Source organism: Typopeltis vanoorti, chromosome 15 (assembly GCF_054136105.1).
Source record: "Typopeltis vanoorti isolate ZY-2024b chromosome 15, IOZ_Tvanoo_1.0, whole genome shotgun sequence".
NCBI classification, from domain to species: Eukaryota; Metazoa; Arthropoda; class Arachnida; order Uropygi; family Thelyphonidae; genus Typopeltis; species Typopeltis vanoorti.
In genome coordinates this window covers 39,038,824-39,062,586 of record NC_143563.1, presented here as the reverse complement: position 1 = coordinate 39,062,586, position 23,763 = coordinate 39,038,824, and the positions used below count along the sequence as shown (strand labels likewise).

Genomic DNA, 23,763 nt, shown 5'->3' with positions numbered 1-23,763 from the left:
AGTCATTCGCAATTACGACCCTCCTTTTAAACATTTCACTGTCATACTGTTCCAAAAGACTAACCATTCTAACTCTCTCACTCTTTTCTTTTGCTACCTCAAATAATTCATTCAGGTCTTCTATCATTTCCATTTTATCTCCTTTCAAATCATTCGTACCTGCCACAACAATCATTTCTTTCACCCTTTCCTTTTGCTCTCTAATAGACTCAGTTACATCCTTTACGGTCACACCAGGTTGGTACGATTTTGTGAAATCCTCTACTAACACACCTCGTACTAACGAGTCTCCATACAGCACTCTATCCTTCATTTTGTTCATGTTCATACTCATACGCCTATTTTTCCTGTCATACTTTTTATTATTGGCTGGTTCATTCAGTTGACTTTTGCTCATACGCTCTAGCTGCTGTTTTGCCCTTTGTATCGCACCATTCAACAACGCGATCTCACCCATTGCATCTATCTCATCTTTTTTATTCTCTGTAAAACCATTAATACTATCATTCACACTTTCTACATTCACACTCTCACAATTCTCTGGTACAACCTCGCCGTTTCTTGTCATATCCCTATTTTCTTCATTCTGAAGTTTGACAAAAATATCACACTCATGATCCGAAATACACTTCAATTCCTCATTCTCCCTACATTTTCTACACACATTCACTCCTTTATTATCATGTAACCACACTCTGCAAAGCGTACATTTCGCAGATAGTACACTGAATCATCTCCTTTACATTACCGTTCTTGAAAGAAGATGGCGAACCATCATTACTGGCCGCCATTTTCCTTCGTACTGAAGCCATACTTACTAGTAACGTATTTTATCAAATTATAAATTATAAACACCAAAAACACACAAACAGAAGCACTAAGATACGCAAGGCAAACAAAACTACGCAATATTAAAGTAAATTTATCAACGATAACTGAAAATAACGCTTATCTTATGAGGAGCTTTCACGAACACTACACACTACGAATCCCTCTAGCGACGACTTCCCGACATAGATTATGTTATAAAACACTTTAGAACACTAACTACACTAATAAAACTACAATAATTTACTAAAATTACACAATTAAATCTAACAAAATATTAATAAATCAACAAAAATCACAAATCTTTCGGGAGCTCTCTGACAGTACGTCCCTTCACCAGCTAGCCTCGACACCATCCTCCATCCTGCTTTTTTTTTCATGTGTGAAGTATATGCGATTATTGCTAACAGAAAACTAGCTCGGGTGACAGTGATAATATAAAACGAGTTTTGATATGTATATAAAGTCAATATCAACAGTCCCTGATTACGAACGCGTGATGACGGAGCTTCCCTGGAGAGCATTCGAAGTAAATACAATTAAGCACTGCTTTGAAATGAAACATATGAATAAGCAATATTTACTAATATTCATTAAGCGCCGAAATACGCAGGAAGCAAAGTTTGTGAACCAACACCAACGTGTGAATTTTTCCATTAAAATATAAAAAATAACAAAAAAGAAATAATAAATAATAATAGTTAAATACGTTTCTTTTAAAATAAAAAAAATCTACTTAGTCTTAAAACATTTTATATTTGTTTTCATTATTTCATGGCCCCCTCAACAAAACCTATGGCCCCAAGGGGGCCATGTTTGGGCCACATGTCATGTCCCACAGTTTGGGAAGTGCTGATATAAAGTACTATAAATGTGAATGAGAAAGAAGTACAGTATTATAGAAGGTATATAAGCGGAAGGCGGGAGTAAACAAGGAGCAGAATGTAAAAAGGAGGAAGAGTTTAGAACTCGCGTTCGTACCATGGATAAGTTGTTTTAGTAATGTTCGAAGCGTTCTTCATTTTATGAAATATAAAGGTAAGACTTTGATTAGATGCAATTAGATGCTTTCTTTAGCCTATGCTTGGTATTGCTGGTAGTCCTTTGCAGCTGCAGGATATTCTATAAAAAATTTCTGCTGGCAGGTCTTTAGAACTGCGAGATTTTTATTAACACTCATACGCAGTTAAAACGATATGAGCGTACCTGACCTTGACATATTTACTGATTTGCTCGATAAAGAGCCAGCTCTTATACTTATTGATAAACTCCAAAAGAAGTTCAGGCTGACATGGCCTACTAGCATGATCGACCCCGACATCATTATCAAGTCACTCGATAAAAGGCTAGCACTCACTTTTATTAAAAAGCTTCTCAAACAGTTTGAACGGGATTGGCCCGGCTACTTAAACTTATATTCTTCACCTGAAGTCGACGTTGAGGAAAATGAAGACTCTCCTCAAATGGAGGAAAAACTCAATCTAGTTCTCTCTACCTCTAATCCTTCTGATCAAGGAGAAATCCACGCTCGTAAGAAGAGAAAAACTCTCGCTGCTGAGCCAACAAATGATGTTGGTATGGACGAGGACGTTCCCATTACAGATCCCTCTGCTTCTCCCAATGAAAAGGTGCCACCGATTATCCTGAGGGAAATGCAAAGATGGACAACACTTAGAACCATCATGGCTAACTTACAAATAAGTTATAGATCTGCTAAAAATGTAGACGAAGGCATAAAAATTCAGCCCACCATGGTGGCTGATTATCGAAATCTTACAAAGGAACTGGACGCAAGAGGAACTCAATATCACACATTTTCACTTGCCTCCAAAAATATCTGAACGTATTCTACAAGGAGTCTCCGAGGATATTGACATGGATGAAATAGTTACTGACCTTAACTTACAGGATCTACCTCCCATAAAGGTCAATAGAATGTTTAGATCATATAAGACACCTATGCCTTTAGTCTTAGTAGAAATTCATAACATTTATAAAGACATCTATAATCTAAAATCAATCTATGGACTCAAAATAACCCCAGAACCATTGAGAAAGAAAGAATCTTCTGGGCAGTGCCACAGATGCCAAAAATTTGGCCATGCCCAGAAGCTATGCAAAGCTCAGTTCAGATGCCTAAAATGTGGTGAAAAGCACCCCACAAACACCTGTGCTAAGCCAAAATAAACCCCGGCTAAGTGCGCTAATTGTGGGGTCCTCACCCTGCTAATTATAGAGGGTGTATACATCACCGCAAAAACAGATGAAGCGATCCAGATCATCGGTCTACCTCGTCATCTAGTGCGAGAGTTCCTGAAGCTCAGGCTCCTCAGTCCTCCAAGAGTGAGATCATGACAACAGGTGCTCACCCATCATTAACTGAGCCCCTTAAGAAAATGAATCTTCAACATCAAGCGAGAACATATGCTGATGTGGTCCGCTCCAATTCGAATGTGAATAATCCACATTCGAATCTATCAGCTATTATCACCTCTTCTCTTGCAAACATGCTGCAGGATTTCAGCAACTCAAATCCATCACTAAGTGTTACAAAAAGATTCTTACAGCAAACCCAAGCCATGTTATCTGCACTCTCTGATGAATAGGAAAAAAAGTCGCCCAAAATTCTCTTAGGATTATTGCTTGCCAACGGTATCGAAAATAAACTGTTAGAAGTTCAGGATTTCAATAATAGATACAACCCAGATATATTACTAATCAATGAAACCCACCTGAAGCCTGCTGACACCCTAAACATCAGAGGGTATCAGATTTACAGAAACGACAGACTTGGGTATAGAGGTGGAGGTACAGCCACCCTTATCAAAAACTATATCAGTCATCATTCAATAACCAACCCTACAACCACTAATCTCGAAATCACAGGAGTTAATGTCCTCACAAACTCAATTGGAAACTTAAAAATTTTTTCTGCTTAAAACCCTCCATTAAAGACATTATTAACCTCAGATCTGGATGCCATCCTTGGAGTAAAAGGAAAGGTCGTCATCTGGAGACTTCAATGCAAAACATCCTGCTTGGAACAGTAAAACTACCAATAAAAATGGTCGCATCCTTTCTCGCTACACAGGATCAAACTATGCTGTTGTGGCTGGACCCACCGAACCAACTCGACTCAGGATGTCTGGCACTGCTGACATCCTGAATATAGCTATTCTGCAAGACATTAAAGTACAGTACAGCCTTAAATCACTAAACGAGATGTTGTCGGATCACAACCCAATTCTACTGCAATTGGGAGAACAGGAATGCCTGTCTCCTCACTCTCATTCAGGCATATCGTGGGAGAGACTGTCTAAAGCACTTAGGGATTAAGTGCTTTAGACAGCACTTAATCCCTAAGTGCTGTCTAAAGTGCACTTAATCCCTAAGCACACAACAGATTAAGTCCGCTATAACGGTTGCAACCTTCCAGAAACCTGTTCCCAAGCCTGGTCGTTTACCAGAGGATATTATGGACCTGATCAGAGAGAAGAACAGAGCTAGGAAGAGATTTTGTAACACTCTCGCTCCTTAGGACAAGACAGTGCTTAATAGATTGAATGTAGCAGTAAGAGGTGCACTTAAAACTCACAGAAACCAAGTTTGGGAGAAAAGGTTAGCCTCTATCTCACCTATTGATCACTCTATCTGGGGGTTACTGAGAAACAAAATTAAAACAGATCCCTCTCCCCATAATCTCAAACCAGGACCTAGTCCACACAGATGCAGATAAGGCAGAAGCAATACTAAAGAATCTTGAGGAGCAGTGCAAACCTTCTTATAACAACTTAAATTTCAATCACTTGTACAAAATCCACAGACAGGTCAGGCATGCATTAAATCTCCCAGAAATCGGTACGGACCATATTGCACCCGCATCACCTGTTGATTTATATGATATTATTAAAAAACTTAAGAACAATAAAGCTCCTGGACCAGACGGCATCTCAAACAGGGTGACCAAGCTGCTGCCTCGAAAAGCTGTAGTGCACCTGACCAGTATAATAAATGCAATCTTAAGACTTCACTATTTTCCTCCCACCTGGAAACTGGCTGATGTAATTCTTATATACATAAGCCAGGCAAAGACCCACGTTTACCACAAAATTATCCAATCAGTCTCATCTCCAATCTGGGTAAGGTAGCAGAGAAAGTCACCCTCTCACGACTCCAAACCTCAGTAAATGACCTAAACATCCTCCCTAAAGAACAGTTTGGTTTTCGGCAACACCATAGTACTACCCAGCAAATCCACAGAATTGTCGAATACATCACCACCAGTTACAACTGGCGCCAGTGTACAGGAGCTGTTTTCCTAGACCTATCCAACGCATTTGACAAAATCTGAAATTTTGAACTCCTGCACAAACTTATCTCAGCAGGTACCTCACTAAAAATAGTTCATCTAATCCATTCATTTCTTCAGAATAGATCAATGCAAGTTAAAATCAACGATTCTACATCGTCCCTGCGCCATATCTTTGCTGGAGTGCCGCTGGGATCTCTACTGGCTCCATTGCTGTTTTCTGTATACATGTCAGACATCCCACACAATCCAATGATTTCCATTTTGGCCCTGTATGCAGACAATACGGCAATACTAACCAGATCTCTCAGACCCCATTTCATTACAGAAAGCTTCAAGAAAACCTTCTAAAGCTGGAGGGTTGGTTCTCCAAGTGGAGATTGGAAGTCAACCCCCTGAAAAGCTCAGCCGTTCTTTTCTCAAAAAGGCCAATTTCTCCTGCAGGAGATGTGTTACTATTCAATACTAAAATTCCCTGGCAGACAAAAACAAATTACCTGGGTGTAATTCTCGACAAAAAAGCTATCTTTCAACCAACACATCAAGTCTACGTGCGCAAAGGCATCTAAGGCCTTTGCTCAGATCTATCCGCTAATTAATAGAAATAGCAAGCTCAGCAACAGAATCAAATTGCAACTATACTAGATGACGATTCGTCCTATAATCACCTATGCCTCTCTGGCCTGGAGCCACACCTCTAATGCTAACATTATCAAAAGACAGGGAGTGCAGATCAAGTGCTTGAGAATGATTCTGAACGCCCTGTGGTATGTTAGAAACAATCAACTCCATAGAGACACAAATATTCTCTATATTTTCTCATTTCTACAATCCTTAGCACCCAAGTTTTTCCTAAAGACGTCCACACATCCCAACGATTTGGTTCAGCAAGCTGCAGCATACGAGCCAACGGACTCCAAACCTCAGCAAATTACCTAAACATCCTCCCTAAAGAACAGTTTTCAAATATAGAAGACCAAAGCTATATTAGCCTCCTATAACGATGCATAATCTCCATGCCCATTCAGGGCGAGCATATTGCTCGTAAATTTTACTCTCACTGTAACCACAACAGATAGCGGGGAATATGAAAAGCATTTTGCTTCACCCCTAAAGACATAAATGTCAATTGTTAATATCATACTCCATATGCAACCTTTTCAACCCGAATTGCATATTTTTGCAACATTAAATTGACAACAAATATTCTTTGCCCACAATGCCAATTTATTTAATCATCGTGCAAGATATCTATCTACAGATATCTGCTATGGCTGTCTCCAGTTTTGCATCATCAGCAAACAACTGAATATCCCCTCTTAAAACTTTTTCTGTGTCATTGCTACAGAAATTAAAGAGTAGTGGCCCTAGTACCAAACCCTGAGGTACTCCACTAATCACCATCATTCTCCCAGGTTCCACTCCACCATATACTACTCTCTTAGTGTCTGCCTGTGTGTCAGCCACTGTCCTATCCATAGTATTAGCCTCGCCTCCGTTCCCTTTTGCTCCATCTTTTGTAATAGTTTTCCATGTGGTATTCTGTTACATGCCTTTTTAAACTCCAGCAGTATCATGCGTAGACATTTTCTTTATCCAATTCTGCTGTCACTTTATTATAAAATATGAATAATTACTAAGACAGGACTTGACCTTTACAAAACTGTGCTGGCAACCACAAATATTGCATCCCTATCCACCCAATGTTAGATTTTACGTTTAACCAACTTTTCAAATACTTTAACAACCAATTATATATTTGGTTTAATCTTTTATCCAAGTGTAAGCAAACAAACTTTGTGCCTTAAGTATTTTCAGGACTGGGACAACTCGTGGCAAAGGTGATATAACTTCTCATCCCTTGCCTTAGCATTAGCATTCCGTAATGCAAAGCACATCTCCTTGTGGACATGTATAATACTATGCATTAAGGGAAAGGTCACTACCCAGATCGGTTTCGACCTTTATTGAGGTCTCATCAGTGGGAGCAAGACCCAGAGGTGGTGATACTAAGGTAGAAGTAATGGAGAAGTCATATTTCCATATATCAGTTGCCAAATGGTGTCGCACCTTATTATTAAAATTCTCTGGATTAGAGACAAGTTGATGGAAGTATTTTTCACTTGGCTATAGTACCAACTATATATTTGGTTTAATCCTTAATCCAAATGTAAGCAAAGTTGGCATCTGATGTATTTTCAGGACTGAGGCAACTCGTGGCGTCCAGTCCTGAAAATACTTCAGGTGCAAACTTTGTTTGCTTACAATCGGATAAAGGATTAAACTAAATATATAATTGGTAGCATAGCCAAGCGAAAAAACTGCCATCAACTTTAACAACCATTCCCAATATATTAATTGGTCTGTAGTTTGCAACCTGGGTCTTGGCCTGGTTGCAAACTACAGACCAATTAATATATTGGGAATGGTTGTTAAAGTTGTTTTCCTGACCTGGCGATGAATTTTGTGGATGAAGTTAATGTTTAGGTTTTTGTTCGATGGGCTGCACTGCTCCTCCAGGTTATCTATAAGAGCTTCTGCCTTTTCCTTGTGTGTGTGTGTGTTGTTCCTTGTTTGGTTAGTACAGGAGGTAAAGGTTGACTTTTGGTGCGTAGGATTTTTAGGAATTTCCATGAGTGATCTTCTGAGTTGATTGTGACTAATTTGGTTTCCCATTCTTGATTTCTGCGGTTTTGTAGAGCTTCTCTGACTTTTCTGTTGAGATGATTTAGTATTGTTTTGTCCTGTGGGGCTCTAGAGTTGTGATATCTCTTTCTTGCTTGTTCTTGGTTTTAATCAGGTCCATGATTTCTTCTGGAAACCTATTGGTCGAGTGGTGGACAGTGTTTTGCGTTACTGAGGTTACGGATTTTTGCATTTGGCTTGTTAGCTTATGACTATATCTATCTCTTCTTTTTTGGGGCGGTCGGCCGATGTATTCTGATAGAATTTTTTAGTTTGTCCCATGCTATAAAGGAGCGCTGGGGTGAGAGTTGGTCTTGCTTGCCTGAACTGAATGGGGTTGTGGTCTGATGAAAGTTCCATTTTTTTTTAGTTGATATTGGTATGGGATATTTTTGAGTATTGCGATGTCCAGAACATCTGGGTTTCCTGTTGGGCTGTGATGGGTGGGATAGGTAGGTCCAACCACGATGGCAGAGTTGTGCAATACGTAGTTGTATGTGCATTATGTAGTTGGCGGGATGAGGTCCTCCGCAGTTAGCACAGAGTGCCGGTGTTGTTTTCGGCTTGGTGCTTGTCTAATGTTCTTCGCCACATTTTAGACCTCTGTAGGCTGCTTTACAGAGCTTTTGGGCATCTATAGCATTGTCCTGCCGATGCTTTCTTTTTTTAGTGGCTCTGTTGTAATTTTGAACCCGCATATAACGAAAATTTTTCGTTATATGGAAAGTGAGGATGGTACAAGGGCAAATCTATGTGAACTGCTTGTTTGGAACTGAGAAAGGAGTGAGAGCTAGATTTTTCTCTCTCAGGGCTATGAGCCCCGTTGAAGTGGTGACTGCATCTAGTGCAGTGGCTGCGAAAGGGGTCGATATGTGTTCTTGGTTTTAATCAGGTAAATATATAAGAATATAAGACAGAAAAATATAAGACATCATTGTATGGGTAATATTTAATTCGGTTAACTTGGATTATCTCTATGACAAAAAACATGGAAGTAATGACAACGCAATTAAGAGTGAATCGTGGGATCAGTACCTGAGGCTGAGGCCAATCAAGTAGGCCAAAATTACGTATTTACCAATAAACTGATGGTGTTTCCTGCCGGCCGGCGCAGTGGGAGCAAGATTGCAACACGTGCGTGGTTCTTATTTACTGATACAAGTATTCGATCCCAGTCTCAGTTTTGCGCATCGACATACAAGTGAGCATTAATGTTCTAAAATTCATCAACATACATATTATAATTCAATCGTTATTCATTCAAGAACTAAACTTCTTTATGTTGAAGAGTTGAGCAGCGCTGGTAGTAATACCAGTGATATTAATACCAGTAGTTTATTAATATCACTAGTAATACCAGTGATATTACTAGTGATAGCAATAGTAGTAGTAATATAATAATATATACTATATTATACATACAATAAACAATCTAAAAACTCACATAAGCATCATTTTTTGCTTGTCCTATTATAATTATGTAATAGTAAAATATAGGGGGTCGATAACAAGTTAAGAAACTTTTGAAGGGGGTCGACGGGCAAATAACTTTGGCGACCCCTGATCTAGTGAATGAGTTTAAAAGAGGGTATGGCAGATGGGTAAGTGGTATATGGTCTCCCACAATAACATCTTCTCCTGGAATTCTAGTATTTCATGCATCATGGTCAATCAATATGTGAAATATCAGTAAACAGTCCTTTATCTCATCAGCCAACCATTCCTTAATCCAGCCTATTTCTTCTACTTAGTTTTGTGTCTGTGTGTGTTATTTAAATTTTAATAAACAACTTCGTGAAGTTGTTTCTGTGACAGACAAAATATCAGGACAATTAAACCTGCTGTTTAATATTTCTGTTCTGTATTTATTCCATTAAATTTAACTGAATGTAAGCCGGCATCTAAGCTTATGTAAGCAACCAGATTGAGAGATAGCAATATAAGGACATAAGTCGCCATTACATTTTTTCCTATGGGGATGTATTAAAAGTGTTGTTTATTCAACAAGACTTCACTCTATAAACAATCTTCATGCTAGGATGACAAATGCAATTAATGCCATAACTCAAACACAACTGCAGAATGTACTCAGGATACTACAAAATAACACTATGCTTTACATCCAGAAATGATGGATAGGATAGTTAACTTTCCTCCAATTACACTGCATTTTGCAGATTGCTTATATCTCATACAGAAGTTATTAAAAATTCAAATAGCACAAGGCTTCACAGACACCTGCATGTATTATATTTGCACTAGTAAAAAGATTCATCTTTTTGTGCAAATCGTATTATTTTTTAACTTCATATTGTTTACTTTAATGAAACTGTTGAAATGTTTATGAATTTTTAATTGTAAATGTTTCAATTCTATTAACTCAAAATTTTACATAATAGGAAGATTAAGAAAATTAATATGCAAATGTTATAATAAATAATCCATGGTTCAAATTATACAATTTAAAAATGCCATTTTTCACAATAAATTTATTAGTATTTGCTTTTATTAAGACTTTTTCTTAATAAATGTATTGATAAATTACACACCATAAATGAGAATAAATGCATGCGTGTGGGAGGGGGGGGGTAACCATGGAATTTTTTTGTCTCGCCCACTCTGTAAACACCTGTATACTACTACAGGTGGCTTTAGGAATTTTTACATAAAAATACAATTTTATTTTTATTTTATTTTTTTTTTTATGTAGTTCAGAAACCCTCTTATAGACCACACATGAAACTTTTTCAAACAACTTCAGGACAAATTTTTAACTTGGAGTAGTGAATGAATGGAATGGGTTTGCCATTGGTGGCCATGAGTGAGTTTTCAATGAGTTTAAGAAGAGGTAATAAAGTTGTAATAAATTTGTGTCATTAATGCTTAGAGCAGGCCTTAGGACTGCTCTAAGCATTTAGGATTAATGTTATAATCCCAAATCTTGAAATCTGAGGACTCAGACTTCAAGATTTGGGATTCATGAAGATGTCCACATGATATTTCCATTGCACAATTGGCATGACACATATCCTTTGGTAAACTTGCATTTGAATCTTATCATTAATGATGCAAGGAATGTTAATCAGACTTTTCAAGTAAAATCAGTTAGTCAGTCCTTGTCAGAGGCAGAAAGAGTTTCCTCCCAGAAAATTATCCTACCCAACTGAAAAAAAAAAAAAAAAGAAAAAGAAAACTAGCATAAAAGGCTCTGTAGTTAGTTAAATGCTAGCTCACTCTTAGCCCCCAGAAAAAAAAATTAGATTTAGGAATACCAAATTATGTAAGTTGTTTAGCTATAGAAAGATTTAGACAAAAAAAAAAAAAAAAAAAAAAAAAAAAAAAAACAACTTTGTAAATTAATATGCTGAATTATTTTTTTTTAATGCAATAACCACCCAATAAAGGCTGAAACTTATATTAGATATGTATATACAAGGAGTTAGATAATATAAGAACACTAGAGACCAAATACAGAAGTTTTTCAGCCACTTCAGGCACTGAAAGTCAAATATCATTTAAGACTTTTCATAGTGAATTTGGATCTGTTGAGTAGATACAGATTATCAACTCAAGCCAATGACACCAGCAATGATGATTCCATTGTGGGTAACTATTTAAAACAAAAAAAAAAAAAAAATTACCATCTAGCCTGGTGGGCCAAGTGGACAGCATAGCCACTCTCCAACCAACAGGCTGTGGGTTCAAATCCTACTGTGAGCATATATGTTTGTGAATATCTTTAGGTGGTAGTTGAAGTCACTGTGAGATCACCACCCTGCTAATTTAAAACCTGAAGTAGCTTGAAAACTTTCCACGTCTAGAGAATAAGGAACCAGATTATCTACCCTGCCTTTCGTGGGTAGGGATCTAGAAAGAAACGAAAGAAAAAAATTAAAATTTTTTTGCATGCTACTCACAAAATATCTAATGTTTATAGATATATACTGAAGTGGGTCTTAAATTCTTGCATTTTGTAGTTTATATGTTGTAATACATATAAATGTATGAATGTAATGAATTAAGGATTGATAATACAATGTTTAATGAAGTTGCTCAAGAGCTGCAGAAAGATAATCAGGAGACCAAATATCTTAAATGAAGGAAGCATACAACCATGTTCTGATCAAAGACCTAATCTCACTAAAGTCTCCACTTCCCCTACCAATAAGCAGCTATCCATTTTTGGAAAGTAAGTGAAGATAAGCTAGCAACTTATTTAGGTCACCCCAATTATGTTAAATCCGTTTTGCATATTCGTAAAGTTCCTTGTCATTGCAAATCAGTCATTACTATGTCCTATCTGAGACATCTACAGTATAAGAAAAGCAAAACATATTATATAAAATGTAGTAAGTATGATATATACATAGATATTTCGTAAGTAGTATGCAAAAAAATTTAATTTTTCCCCCTTTCCTTTCTATCTAGATCCCTACCTATGAAAGGTAGATAATCTGGTTCCTTATTCTATAGACACAGAAAGTTTTCAAGCTACATCAGGTTTTAAATAAGCAGGGTGGTGGTCTCACGGTGGCATTCATCTACCATCTAAAGATATTCACAAAAGTCTATACCCACAGTAGGATTTGAACTCACAGCCTGTTGATCAGAGAGTGACTATGCTGTCCACTTGGCCCACCAGCTAGATCAGTGGTCGCCAAAGTGGTCGATATCGACCCCAGGGGTCAATATAACATTGTTAGGGGTCGATTCAGGCTCAGGGTTCGATAGAAAAATATAAGACATCAATCTACGGGTAATATTTAATTCGGTTAACTTGGATTACCTCCATCCTGAATGACAACGCAATTAAGAGTGAATCGTGGGAACAGTGACATGAATAGGACCTGTAAGATGGAGAAAGGTCATGAAAATAGTTACGGAAGCCAATCGAGTAGGCCAAAATAACATATTTACCAATAAACGGATGTCGGTGGTTCCCGCCTGGCAACAAAGCACACCTTAACATTGACAACGTTAGTAAATTGTATACTAAGTTAATAAAAGTCTTATTTTCATATATGTAAGGAAGATTGTATTATTGTTATTTTGTTATCTAAATTAAATTTTATATATTATTTATCCTCCTATCAAATATGTAATGTTAAGAAGGACGTCAAAAACATATCCCTTTGACGTTAAGCCAATATAATAATATATACTATATTATACATACAATGAATACTGTAACTATAAAATAAACAATCTAAAAACTCACATAAGCGTCTTTTTTCCTTGTTCTATTATAATTACGTAATAGTAAAATAAAGGGGTCGATAAAAAGTCGAGAAACTCTTGAAGGGGTCGACGGTCGAAGAAGTTTGGCGACCCCTGAGCTAGATGGTAATTTTTTTTAAAATAGTTACCCACAAAGGAATCATCATTGCTAGTGTTATTGGCAGTTTGACCACAAAATGAACAGCACACATTTGAAGAAGCAAATTAACAGTAGAAAGGATCCCCCCCCCGCCCCTGGAGTCTGAGCTATTGAGAACATGCCTAATCTTAATAAATACAGATGAGCCAACTTTTTCAGCAGTTTTATAAATCCAAAGATTTGGGAGATTGCTGAATAGTATTGGATTATTTGTAAATAATGCAGAGTCAACACAGAATGTGGTGTGTGCATGCACTGAACTATAGTAAATAGCTATGTACCAATATCCTTCAGTTTAAACGCAATAGCAACAATGGAAAATACTGGTTAAAAAAAAAAAAGAAAGAAAGACAAAAAAAAAAAAGATTTATTCCATTTCAGTACTTGCTATGAATTGCCATTAAATCTCAGAATAACCAAGATTGTATTTTACAGTACAGTGATATCTTGCTAATCCAAACCCTCCGGTAATCCGAACTGTGGCTTGAAAAAAAAAAAAAGTTTTATTTATTACGTATTATTATTTTGTGTACTATTATTTTTATTTAATAATTATTTAAACTATTATTATTATTATAAATGTAATTTCCTGCAATTATGACGTTACCACATCGATAAAAAATATAAATTTGAAGCATGTAGCATTCTCAGTTGCTGCTGCTTGAGAAACCGTCAAACCTGAAGCAATTCGAGGGTCATGGAAAGAACTGTGGCCTTCTAGAATTTACCAAGATAACTACGATGATACACAAAAAGAGGAAATTCAAAACGTGCATAATTTGGTTAAAAATATAAATCCAGATGTTGAAATTTCACAAACAGATGTTATGGAATGGATCAGAGGTAAAACCGAAAGTGAATTCGAAATCAAATGATGACGATAAAGAACTCGAAGAAAAAAAAGTGAAACATGAAGAGGCAGTTGACAGTTTTAATGTGTGTATAGAATGGGCTAAGCACAATGATACACCATTCCACAAAGTTTTATTGCTAATGCAGCTCTGAGAAGAAGCATTCGAAAAAAGTTTAGCTTCCAAGAATCAAAAGAAAATCAGCAGCGAGTTTTTTTACAAAGAAATACCAACCACCTGCCGGTGGTGGGAGGTTGGTGGATTGAGTGGTGGAGACAGAGAGAGATGTAGAGTAGGTGTCCTCCCTTGATGAGTCTCTGGACTACCTGGAGGTGTAAGGTAATAATAATAATAAAAATATAAAAAAAAAAACTTTTTTGTGTGTTATTTTGTGAAACGTTTTTTTATGTGTTGTGTACAAGAAAGTGATATTTTTTATCTAAATTAAGTTATGTACTAAACTAAGCAATTTTATTAAATCAGAATCCTCAACAATACAGGTACATACAAAATAAATTTTTTACTAAAATAAACTTGTGCATTATATTATTTTTTAAGTTTTACATTACAGTACAGTAGCTTTTTTCTATCAGTTACTTCATTTATTAACAGAATTAAATTGATGTACCATTAGAATCTGATTATTTCTGTCTTAAACACTAGCTATTGTTGTCTCTTAGAGGAAAATTTGCTAATCTGAACAATCACGTTTTTATTAGTTCGGATTAGTGAGATACCACTGTAGAAAGTAGAAAGTATTTTTAACTTGGGTATAGTTATGTTAAAGATACCAAGCAATTTTAAACCTGGTTTTACTCCATTTTTCCAGAGATACCACTGTACTTTCAACTTAGACATGCACTGTGATACATAATAAAATTTGTTCACATTAATTTCTAATGTACATAACATCTTTATTTTCTGTACAATGCTGCATTTCAAAGAATATTATTGTCATATGGCATATGATTAATTTTCTCTGAAAAATACAGTACTTTAATCATTTGAATGACTTTAAACAAAACATTTATAATGAATTTAACAGTGGATTAAAACAACAAAATTTGTCAGTTAAATTCTTTTCACATGCTATTATAATATTCACTCTTTCTGACTATAGTAGTAATACTATACTATGCATATAGCCAATGCTAAATCTCTCATCTATATACAATTTAGAAAACATTTTAAAACTGTACAAGCTAATATATATCACACAGTGGTAGTTTCCAGTACTTTTTACTCAATTCATATATTTCCAATAAACAAAAATATCACAAACACACAAAAGAAAGCACAAGTTATCTAACATTAAGTCATCCTGCATTAAAATTCCAATGCAAAATTTATGGTAATTCATATTACCATTCTATAAGAGTTCATTACCTAAGCATCATACAATGCTCATTTTGTTGGAATCCTAGCTATTTAGAATCAATTACAGAGGTCTAGAAATGGAGTGTTCTTCTGCCATAAGTAAAGTTTAGTGTCTCAAAATAGTAGTGTCATATTATGAAGTGTATCCAACTATGAATATTTAATATTTGTTAAGGAAATGGTTTCTTAGTATACCATTTTACTGTTACAGGGAGTTTAGTTCATATCTATTTTGCTTCAAACCAGCTACTGCAATTAACATACACTTTAATTTACCATGTGAAAAGTTGTTTTTCCATTCCTTTTCATTATGAGTATTCATTAAGATTTTGTTTGAACAAAATTTTGAAAAATACATTTCTTGTTTTATTTAAGTCTTCAAAAAAGAAAGAAAAAATACTTCTTTGGTATGACACAATGACTTTTTTTTTTTTTTTTTTTTGCTACAAGCTATTCAGTTTTTTCTAGATTTCCAACAATGACAATATCTTGACAAATTTCTAAAGTAAAAGGCTCCTCATTTATCTGGATTATCCTGTTTCCTTCAAGATCTACTGTTTGTGAAAATGCTTTCTTACATGCTTCACAGGTAAAAAGTTTGTCTTTATTATGACTACCTTTGCATAATCTAAAACTATTCATTTGCATAAAAGACTTGCCACAGATATTGCATGTTAGAGGATTTGCATTACTATGAATGTTTTCATGCCTTTTAAGATTTCCTGCATGTGAAAATGCTCTTCCACAAGTCTGACATGTATATGGTTTATCTACACTATGTATTCGTTGGTGTGTTTTAAGATTGCCTGATCGTGAGAATGTCTTCTTGCAAATTTCACATGTAAAAGGTTTCTTATTATTATGAACTGCACTTTTGTGCATTTTGAAACTATCAGTCCTCGAAAATGTCTTTCCACAAGTTTCGCATGTAATAGGTTTCTTTCTTGTATGAACTATTCTGTGTCGCCTAAGATTTCCTAATACTGAAAACTTTTTTCCGCATGTTTCACAACTAAAAGGTTTCTCATTACTATGAACTGTCTGGTGTATTCTAAGGATATCTGCTCTTGAAAATGACTTCCCACATAATTCGCATGTAAAAGGTTTTTCCTTAGTGTGCACTCTCTTATGAGTTTTAAGATTGCTTCCTTTTGAAAATGTTTTGCCACAGTTTTCACATGTGAAAAGTTTCTTATTACTGTGGATCCTTCTGTGATTTCTAAGCGTTTCTTCTCTTGGAAATGTTTTACCACAGGTGTTACAGACAAAAGGTTTCCTCTTACCAAGAACCAGTCCTTGCACTTTAAGGTTGCCTGTATGTGGGCCTGTTGTGCCCAAAGGGGTCATTACACGTAAAGGATGCCTTATTATAATTTTCATACTGAATAGTTTAAGTTTCTTTGCTGCTATCTTCATAGGCTTAACAAAATTCAATAATTACCAGTTTTACAGCTAAATATGAATGAACATTTGGTGAAGATCCATTTCAATTTTGCCTGAAATTATAAAAAGAAACTACTATATAACAGCAACTAAAACAGGTTTTAAAATACAATTGTAGAAACAGACACAAAATAAAGAGGAAGGAGTAAGTACTACTGTAACTAGAAATGAAATAATAATTTGTTCTACTCAAATTATGTTTTTTCCCCCCTTTTTTTGCTATGTACACTGAATATATATATGAATGAAAATGAATTTTTAACTTGGGGATATTGTGTATTAGGATAACTAAGTAATTTTATAAGCTTGGTTATTTTTACTCCTAATCCCAAGTAAGCAAACAGTTAAGTTTGCGGCTGAAACGTAGTTCAAGTCTAAAGATGGTACAACACCAGGGCAACTCATTGTAAAGGTGGGTAAATATATATATATATTTACGATATATTTACCATATAATGAATATATATATATATATATATATTTACGATATATTTACCATATAATGAATATATATATATATATATATATATTTACGATATATTTACCATATAATGAATATATATATATATATATATATATTTACGATATATTTACCATATAATGAATATATATATATATATATATATATTTACGATATATTTACCATATAATGAATATATATATATATATATATAATGTAGACAATTTTTATTTTTTTAATGTACAGTACCTTAGTTACCTGTGAGTATAAAATCAGCAACTTAATGGAAAAGTGGCTAGGCAGATTTTTCCAAAGAGAAGGATGACTGATTTTTTTTTAAAGGAACATTACAACAAACAAAAACAACAAAACTGTTCGGAAGCAGGTACTGATTGGATGAATCTGCAATTTGTAGAGAGTTCACAGCTATTCTGAGGTAAAGTAACACCTTGGATGAAAGGAAAAAAAAAATCAAGTTTACTGGATGCTAAAGAGGAGATATTCATAATCTGTTCCTGCTAAACCAGAGATCTGTGTATCTTGTTGAAAGTAAGCATGGAAGAAAATGGTTCATTACAGTAAGAAATTAGACATGAGATTTTAAGAAAGTAAAGATGGAATGCAGAATATACAACTGATAGGGGATATCTTGCAGGAAGTGGAAGAGATAAAGGGTATGGTAGGTACGAGCTTAAAATTTAAAGAACAAACTGCAAATTATGATAATACAATGGATTATGCTGAAGAGGAGATATCCATAATCTGTTCCTGCTAAGGAACACTGAAGTAGAATTTTTTGTTATTATTCTTATTTGACACCTCCAGGGAGTCCAAGGATACATCGAGAGAGGACACATGCTCTTCAACTCCATTTCCACCAGTCAATCACCAACTGACCACAAGTGCACCAACACCATCTACCGCCAACCACCACTGGTATTTCCACAGACAATCACAAACATCCATGCCCACGCCGTGATTTGAACCTGGTGCCTTTTGGCTGGAGAGCGGATAAGCTACCCACTCGGGCAACCAGGCCGACATAATTATCCCAAGAAGGAAGAGGAAATCATTTTGCTGAGACCAGAGATCTGGGTGTCTTGTTGATAGAAATAATGGAAGAAAAGGGTTCATTACACTGAAATCAAGCAAGCTGTGCTGGAAAAGAAAATGATATGGAGGGAGGTACAAGACAGTTGGTGGTGATCAGATCCATGAAGAGTATAAGGTGCAGGCCAGAAAGGTGATGAGCATGGTAAAGAAAGAAAAGGTGCAGGCCAGAAAGGTGATGAGCATGGTAAAGAAAGAAAAGGTGCAGTATGAGAGGAGATTGGCTGGTCAGGCCAAGGTTAACTCGAGGGATTTTTCCGTTACATGGCAAGCAAAAGGAAGAATAATTATGGCAGACTAACATTGGTTAGTCTGCAAAGGATATAGTGGAATTATTGAATGAGCACTTTATCAGTGTATATCTTACTCTTATAAATCATCCGGTACAATATATAGAAGAGAGACAAGTATTAGGAGAATTCGAAGTGAAAAAAAACAGAGGTGTATCAGATGTTGGTTGGGTTAGATATGAATAAGGCTGTGGGAATGGATGACATATCACCACGCATGCTTAAGGAATGTGAACCACAGTTGGTTATACTCTTGACCTGGTTATTTAAACAAAGAGGGCACAAAATAGTACCACTCCACAAGCATGGTTCTAAGACAGATGTCTCCAACTACAGGCAAGTCTGTATAACTGCAGTTGTGGTCAAGGTGTTGGAGAGACTGGTAAGGAATAGAATTCAGAATTGGGTTGATGGAGATGGCATTCTTTATGAAGGTCAGCATGGATTTGTAAAGGGTAGGTCCTGTTTAAGTAATTTACTTGCATTTTATGATAAGGTGACGAATGTGTTAGATAAGGGAGAATCATATACAGTGATATTCTTTGACTCTGCAAAAGCATTTGGTAGATTACCACATGATAAGTTGGTGTACAAGTTGCAGAGGATGGGAATAGACAGTATATTGGTTAGATAGATCAGAGATTGACTCTCTGAATGATACCAGCAGGTTGTGTATGATGGAGCAGTGTCTCAATAAAAAAGGGTAACCAGTGGCATGCCCCAGGGTTCTGTTCATGGGCCTCTGCTGTTTAACTTGTTTGTAAACGATATATCATGTGGACTGACTGGGGATCTTCAGTTATTTGCTGATGATGCAAAGTTGGAAAGAATTATAAGTAGCACTGCCGAAACTGAATCCCTTCAGGAAGATTTGAATACTTTTTACTCGGACAAAAGAGTGGAGTTTTAATATCAATAAGTGCAAGGTATTGCATTTTGGATTGCAGAAATATAAGACTGTGTATTATATCAATGATGCCGTACTGCAGGAAGTGGATGAGATTAGAGATTTGGGAGTAATGGTTGAGTTGACAGTAGACTGAAGTTTAGATGGCATATTGCTAGGGTTGCAAAGGTTGTACATCGTAGTGCTGCTATGATAAGAAGTACTCTAACATGCAAGGATAAGGAAGTGGTTGTGCCACAGTATAAGGCACTAGTCAGACCACACTTGGACTATTGTGCTCAGATCTGGTCACCTGGTTTTCAATGTGATGTGGAGACATTGGAGAATGTCCAGAGGCAAGTGACTAAGAGAATAATGGGACTTTGGAATGCTGGCTATGGAGAGAGGTTGAAGAGACGTGGATTGCAGAGTTTGGTGGATAGGAGGCAGAGAGGTGATATGATAGAGATATTTAAGTTAGTGAGAGGATTTTATCAGATTAATCCAGAGGGGATTATAAAAAGCGTAGAAGGTGAGAGGAGAACAACTAGAAGTCATTCCTGGAAATTGTGTAAAAGTGTGGTGAAGAAGGGTGTGAGGAGTAGATTTTTTACATTGGAAAATTATCAGTGAATGGAATGCATTACCAGAATGTGTTGTAATGCAAGGAGTGTTAAGGACTTTAAGATTCTATATGATAAATATGTTGTCAGTTGAATGAGCCTCTCATGATGAGTCTGTTGACTCCATGGAGGGTGTAAAATTATGGCAATGATGCCAAAAATAACATGTAGAAATAAGGAGGCTATGGTTCCCTTAGACAAGATGGCTACATATGAATAACTGTCCACAGATTTAGTCACCTGATTTTCAAAGGGGATGAGGGTATACTGAAAATGGTCCAGACACAACTAAAGTGGTTTGTTTCTTGTTTCTGAATACTGGGTGTGCAGGAGGATTGAGAAAATGCAATTCGAAGACATACGGTTGAAACCAGGAAATATAATTGAGACATAAGTTGGTAAGGATTGTCACTGAATTAATACGGAATTTTCATGGAGCGAGGTGTGAAACAAGGCCATTCTGGAAGCTGTACTAGGAGGGTGTGGGAAGGGAGTAAGAAGCGAGTTTTTTTTTCCATGGAGTGTGAGCAGGTGAATGGAATGCATTGTTATGAGAATGGTCAGTGGAAAACAATGAATTTAAGGCATGAACTGTGTGTGGATAGTGGGACTTTGGTGATGAATCTTCAAATTTTCATGTATCAAATTTAACGATGGCCATAATACACACTAAGATGTTTACAGTACATTATTTCAACATGCTACCGACTGTATCATGGGATAAAGGGAGTTTTATGATAACAAAAAAAGCATTTTTTTTAATGTAAACATCATTACTGTACAAGTTACATGAACAAAATGTTAAGATCAATTTAAAGTAGATGAAGCCACTTACCAAAGATGAGCAGAATATATCATGTATTATTATTATTATTAAGAGAGACCACCAGGGAGTCAGAGACTCATCGAGGGAGGCCACATACTATATGCACCAGCTATCATACTTATTCTGGAATTCATTCACACTGGTTGCACTCACAACATCCAATGGCAATCCATTCCAATCATGCACCACCCTCTGAGAGAAAAATCTAGCCCTCACACCCTTCTTAGCAGCCTTCATTCTCAGCTTCGAAGAATGCCCTCTCTTCCTTTCCCTACCCTCCATAAATTGAAAAATTCCATCAACTGAAATGCTGTATGACCCTTTCAGAAGTTTGTAAGTCTCAATCATATCACCCCTCTTTCTCCTGTTTGCTAGTGTCTGCAGTCTGTCTTCATAATCAGTATTCCACAATCCTGATATAATTTTTAACACTCTCCTTCGTACTCTCTCCAATATATCAGAATCACAATGGAAACCAGGAGATCAGACCTGCGCACAATAGTCAAAGTGAGGTCTTATCAAGGCCTTGTAAAGAGGCAAAATAACATCCTTATCTTTACATGTGAACATTCGTTTCAGCATTGCAATTATCTTTTAAGTTGTATTTGCAATCTTTGCAACATGGCCCCTAAACTTCAACTTCCTATCTATTAACACTCCAAGATCCCTAACCTCATCTGTTTCTTCTAGCCTAATCCCACCAATATAATATGACATTGGATATCTAATCATGCCGAAGTGAATGACTTTACACTTACTGACACTGAATTGACACCCGTTTTCCCATGCCCACAATTCCAGCCTATTCAAATCATTCTGCAAAGCTGCATATCAGTAGCATTCTTGATTACCCTACCTATGTTTGCATCATCAGCAAATAACTGTACGTCGCTTGTCAAATCCTACACAATATCGTTAATGTACAGATTGAATAACAGTGGACCAAGCACTGATCCTTGTATCCTTGTGGTACACTTGTTACCTTAAACCTTGCAGACTCAGATCCCCTGTAAACCACTTTTTGATATCTGTCAGTCAGCCATCCTCTTATCCATGCTAATATTGTATAACCCTAACCCATTTTCTCCAATTTATGCAGCAGTCTGCCATGCTGTATTCTGTAAAAAGCCTTAGCAAAATCCAAAAGTATCATGGTGTATTCATTCCCCTTGTCTAGTTCAATGGTAACATTGTTATAGAATGTGAGCAAGTTGCTAAAACATGACCTTCCCTTAGTAAACCCATGTTGTTCATTGCAAAGTAGAGATTCACTGTCAACCCATTTCTGAATGCGGGCCCTAACTAATTTTTCCAAAATCTTCACCACCACTCCTGAGATACTAACTGGTCAATAGTTGGATACATCGGTCTTTGCACCACCCTTGTGCAATAAAATTACCATACATTCCTTCCATTCCTACGAAATCTTCCCTGTTCTGAGACTCATATTAAACATCCTGGTCAAAGGAATGGCCAGTTCAGCCGAACACTCTTTTAGCACACGTGCTGATATTCCATCAGTCCCTATTGCTGAATTCTTATTCAGTTTGTGCAACAGATCTAATACCTTGGCCTCACACACCTGCGTTTCTTCATCTATTGAAGAGGTAACAGTGGGCTCAATGTTGTGTTCACCAGGTTGATAGCATTTAACGAAATGGGCACTCATTAACTGAACAACTTCTTCTGCATCTGTAATTCTCAAGCCATCTGGATTTAGAAGAGTTATTCTTTCATATTCATTCTTTCTTTTACTTGCAGTATATCGATAGAATTCTTATGGGTTGTCTTTAGCATGCAGAGCCAGTTTCTTTTCATAATCAGACTTCGCTTTCTGTACAACAGTTGCAACTATTGTAGCCTGCTGCTCATAATGTTCATAACGGACATCATCCTTATGCAAACGGTATTCCTTCCACATCATCCTTTTCTTATGAATCTCTTGTTTAATAAGATTACACATCTATTTGACTCCTACTCTATTTATTCTTTGAACTCTTGGGACACATTCCGATAATGCATCATTTAAGTATTGTTTAAATGCTTACCATTCACTGTCAATATTCTTCCCATCTAGCAACCGATCCCATCCCACTGAACTCAGTATACTCCTCAGTTGGTCATAATTTCCTGCTTTGTAGTTCAGTATGTAACCTTTTCTGAATGGAACATTCATAAACTTAGTCACTTCCCAAGTGAGTGCGGCATGATCACTGTCACCAACTGGAGGAAGAATAGTTACATCTTAACTGTTCTGCCTCCAGTTAACTGAAGGCAGAACAGTTAAGACGTAACTATTCTGCTGAAACTGAAATGCCCTCTGACACTATAATCAAATCTAACGCTCTTTGAACTCGAATTCCTTCTGTCACATGCTGCTTGAGGAAGTTGTCCCGCAACAGCTCAATAAATGCATTTTCATTCTTCTCATGAGATTCTACTGCTATCCCAATCAATAGTTGGATAATTAAAGTCTCCCATTATGATTACTCTTTTCGTGCTCATCTTTTCTATTTGGTGATGCATTTCTTCATCACCAGCAAACGATCCACCAGGTCTGTAACAACACCCCACTATGTAATTTGTCTTGTTAGATTCCACCTCACAACAGATGGCTTCAAACTCACTGCCACATGAAATATTGTTAGTAGTATTACTACATTCATAGGTCCCAACTCTAACTGGGTTTAAGTGATCC

At 36.4% G+C, this 23,763-nt stretch overlaps 1 protein-coding gene across 1 annotated transcript in view; it reads right to left on the bottom strand.

Moving 5' to 3' along the window:
- Positions 1-14,943: 14,943 nt before the first annotated feature.
- LOC150098657 (uncharacterized) overlaps positions 14,944-23,763 on the bottom strand; it is a 31,292-nt gene continuing 22,472 nt past the window's right edge. Inside the window, exon 2 of the mRNA XM_090405341.1 lies at positions 14,944-16,923. Coding sequence (XP_090261467.1) covers positions 15,878-16,843 — 966 coding nt within the window. The 5' untranslated portion in view covers positions 16,844-16,923 and the 3' untranslated portion in view covers positions 14,944-15,877. The remainder of the gene's footprint in view (positions 16,924-23,763) is intronic.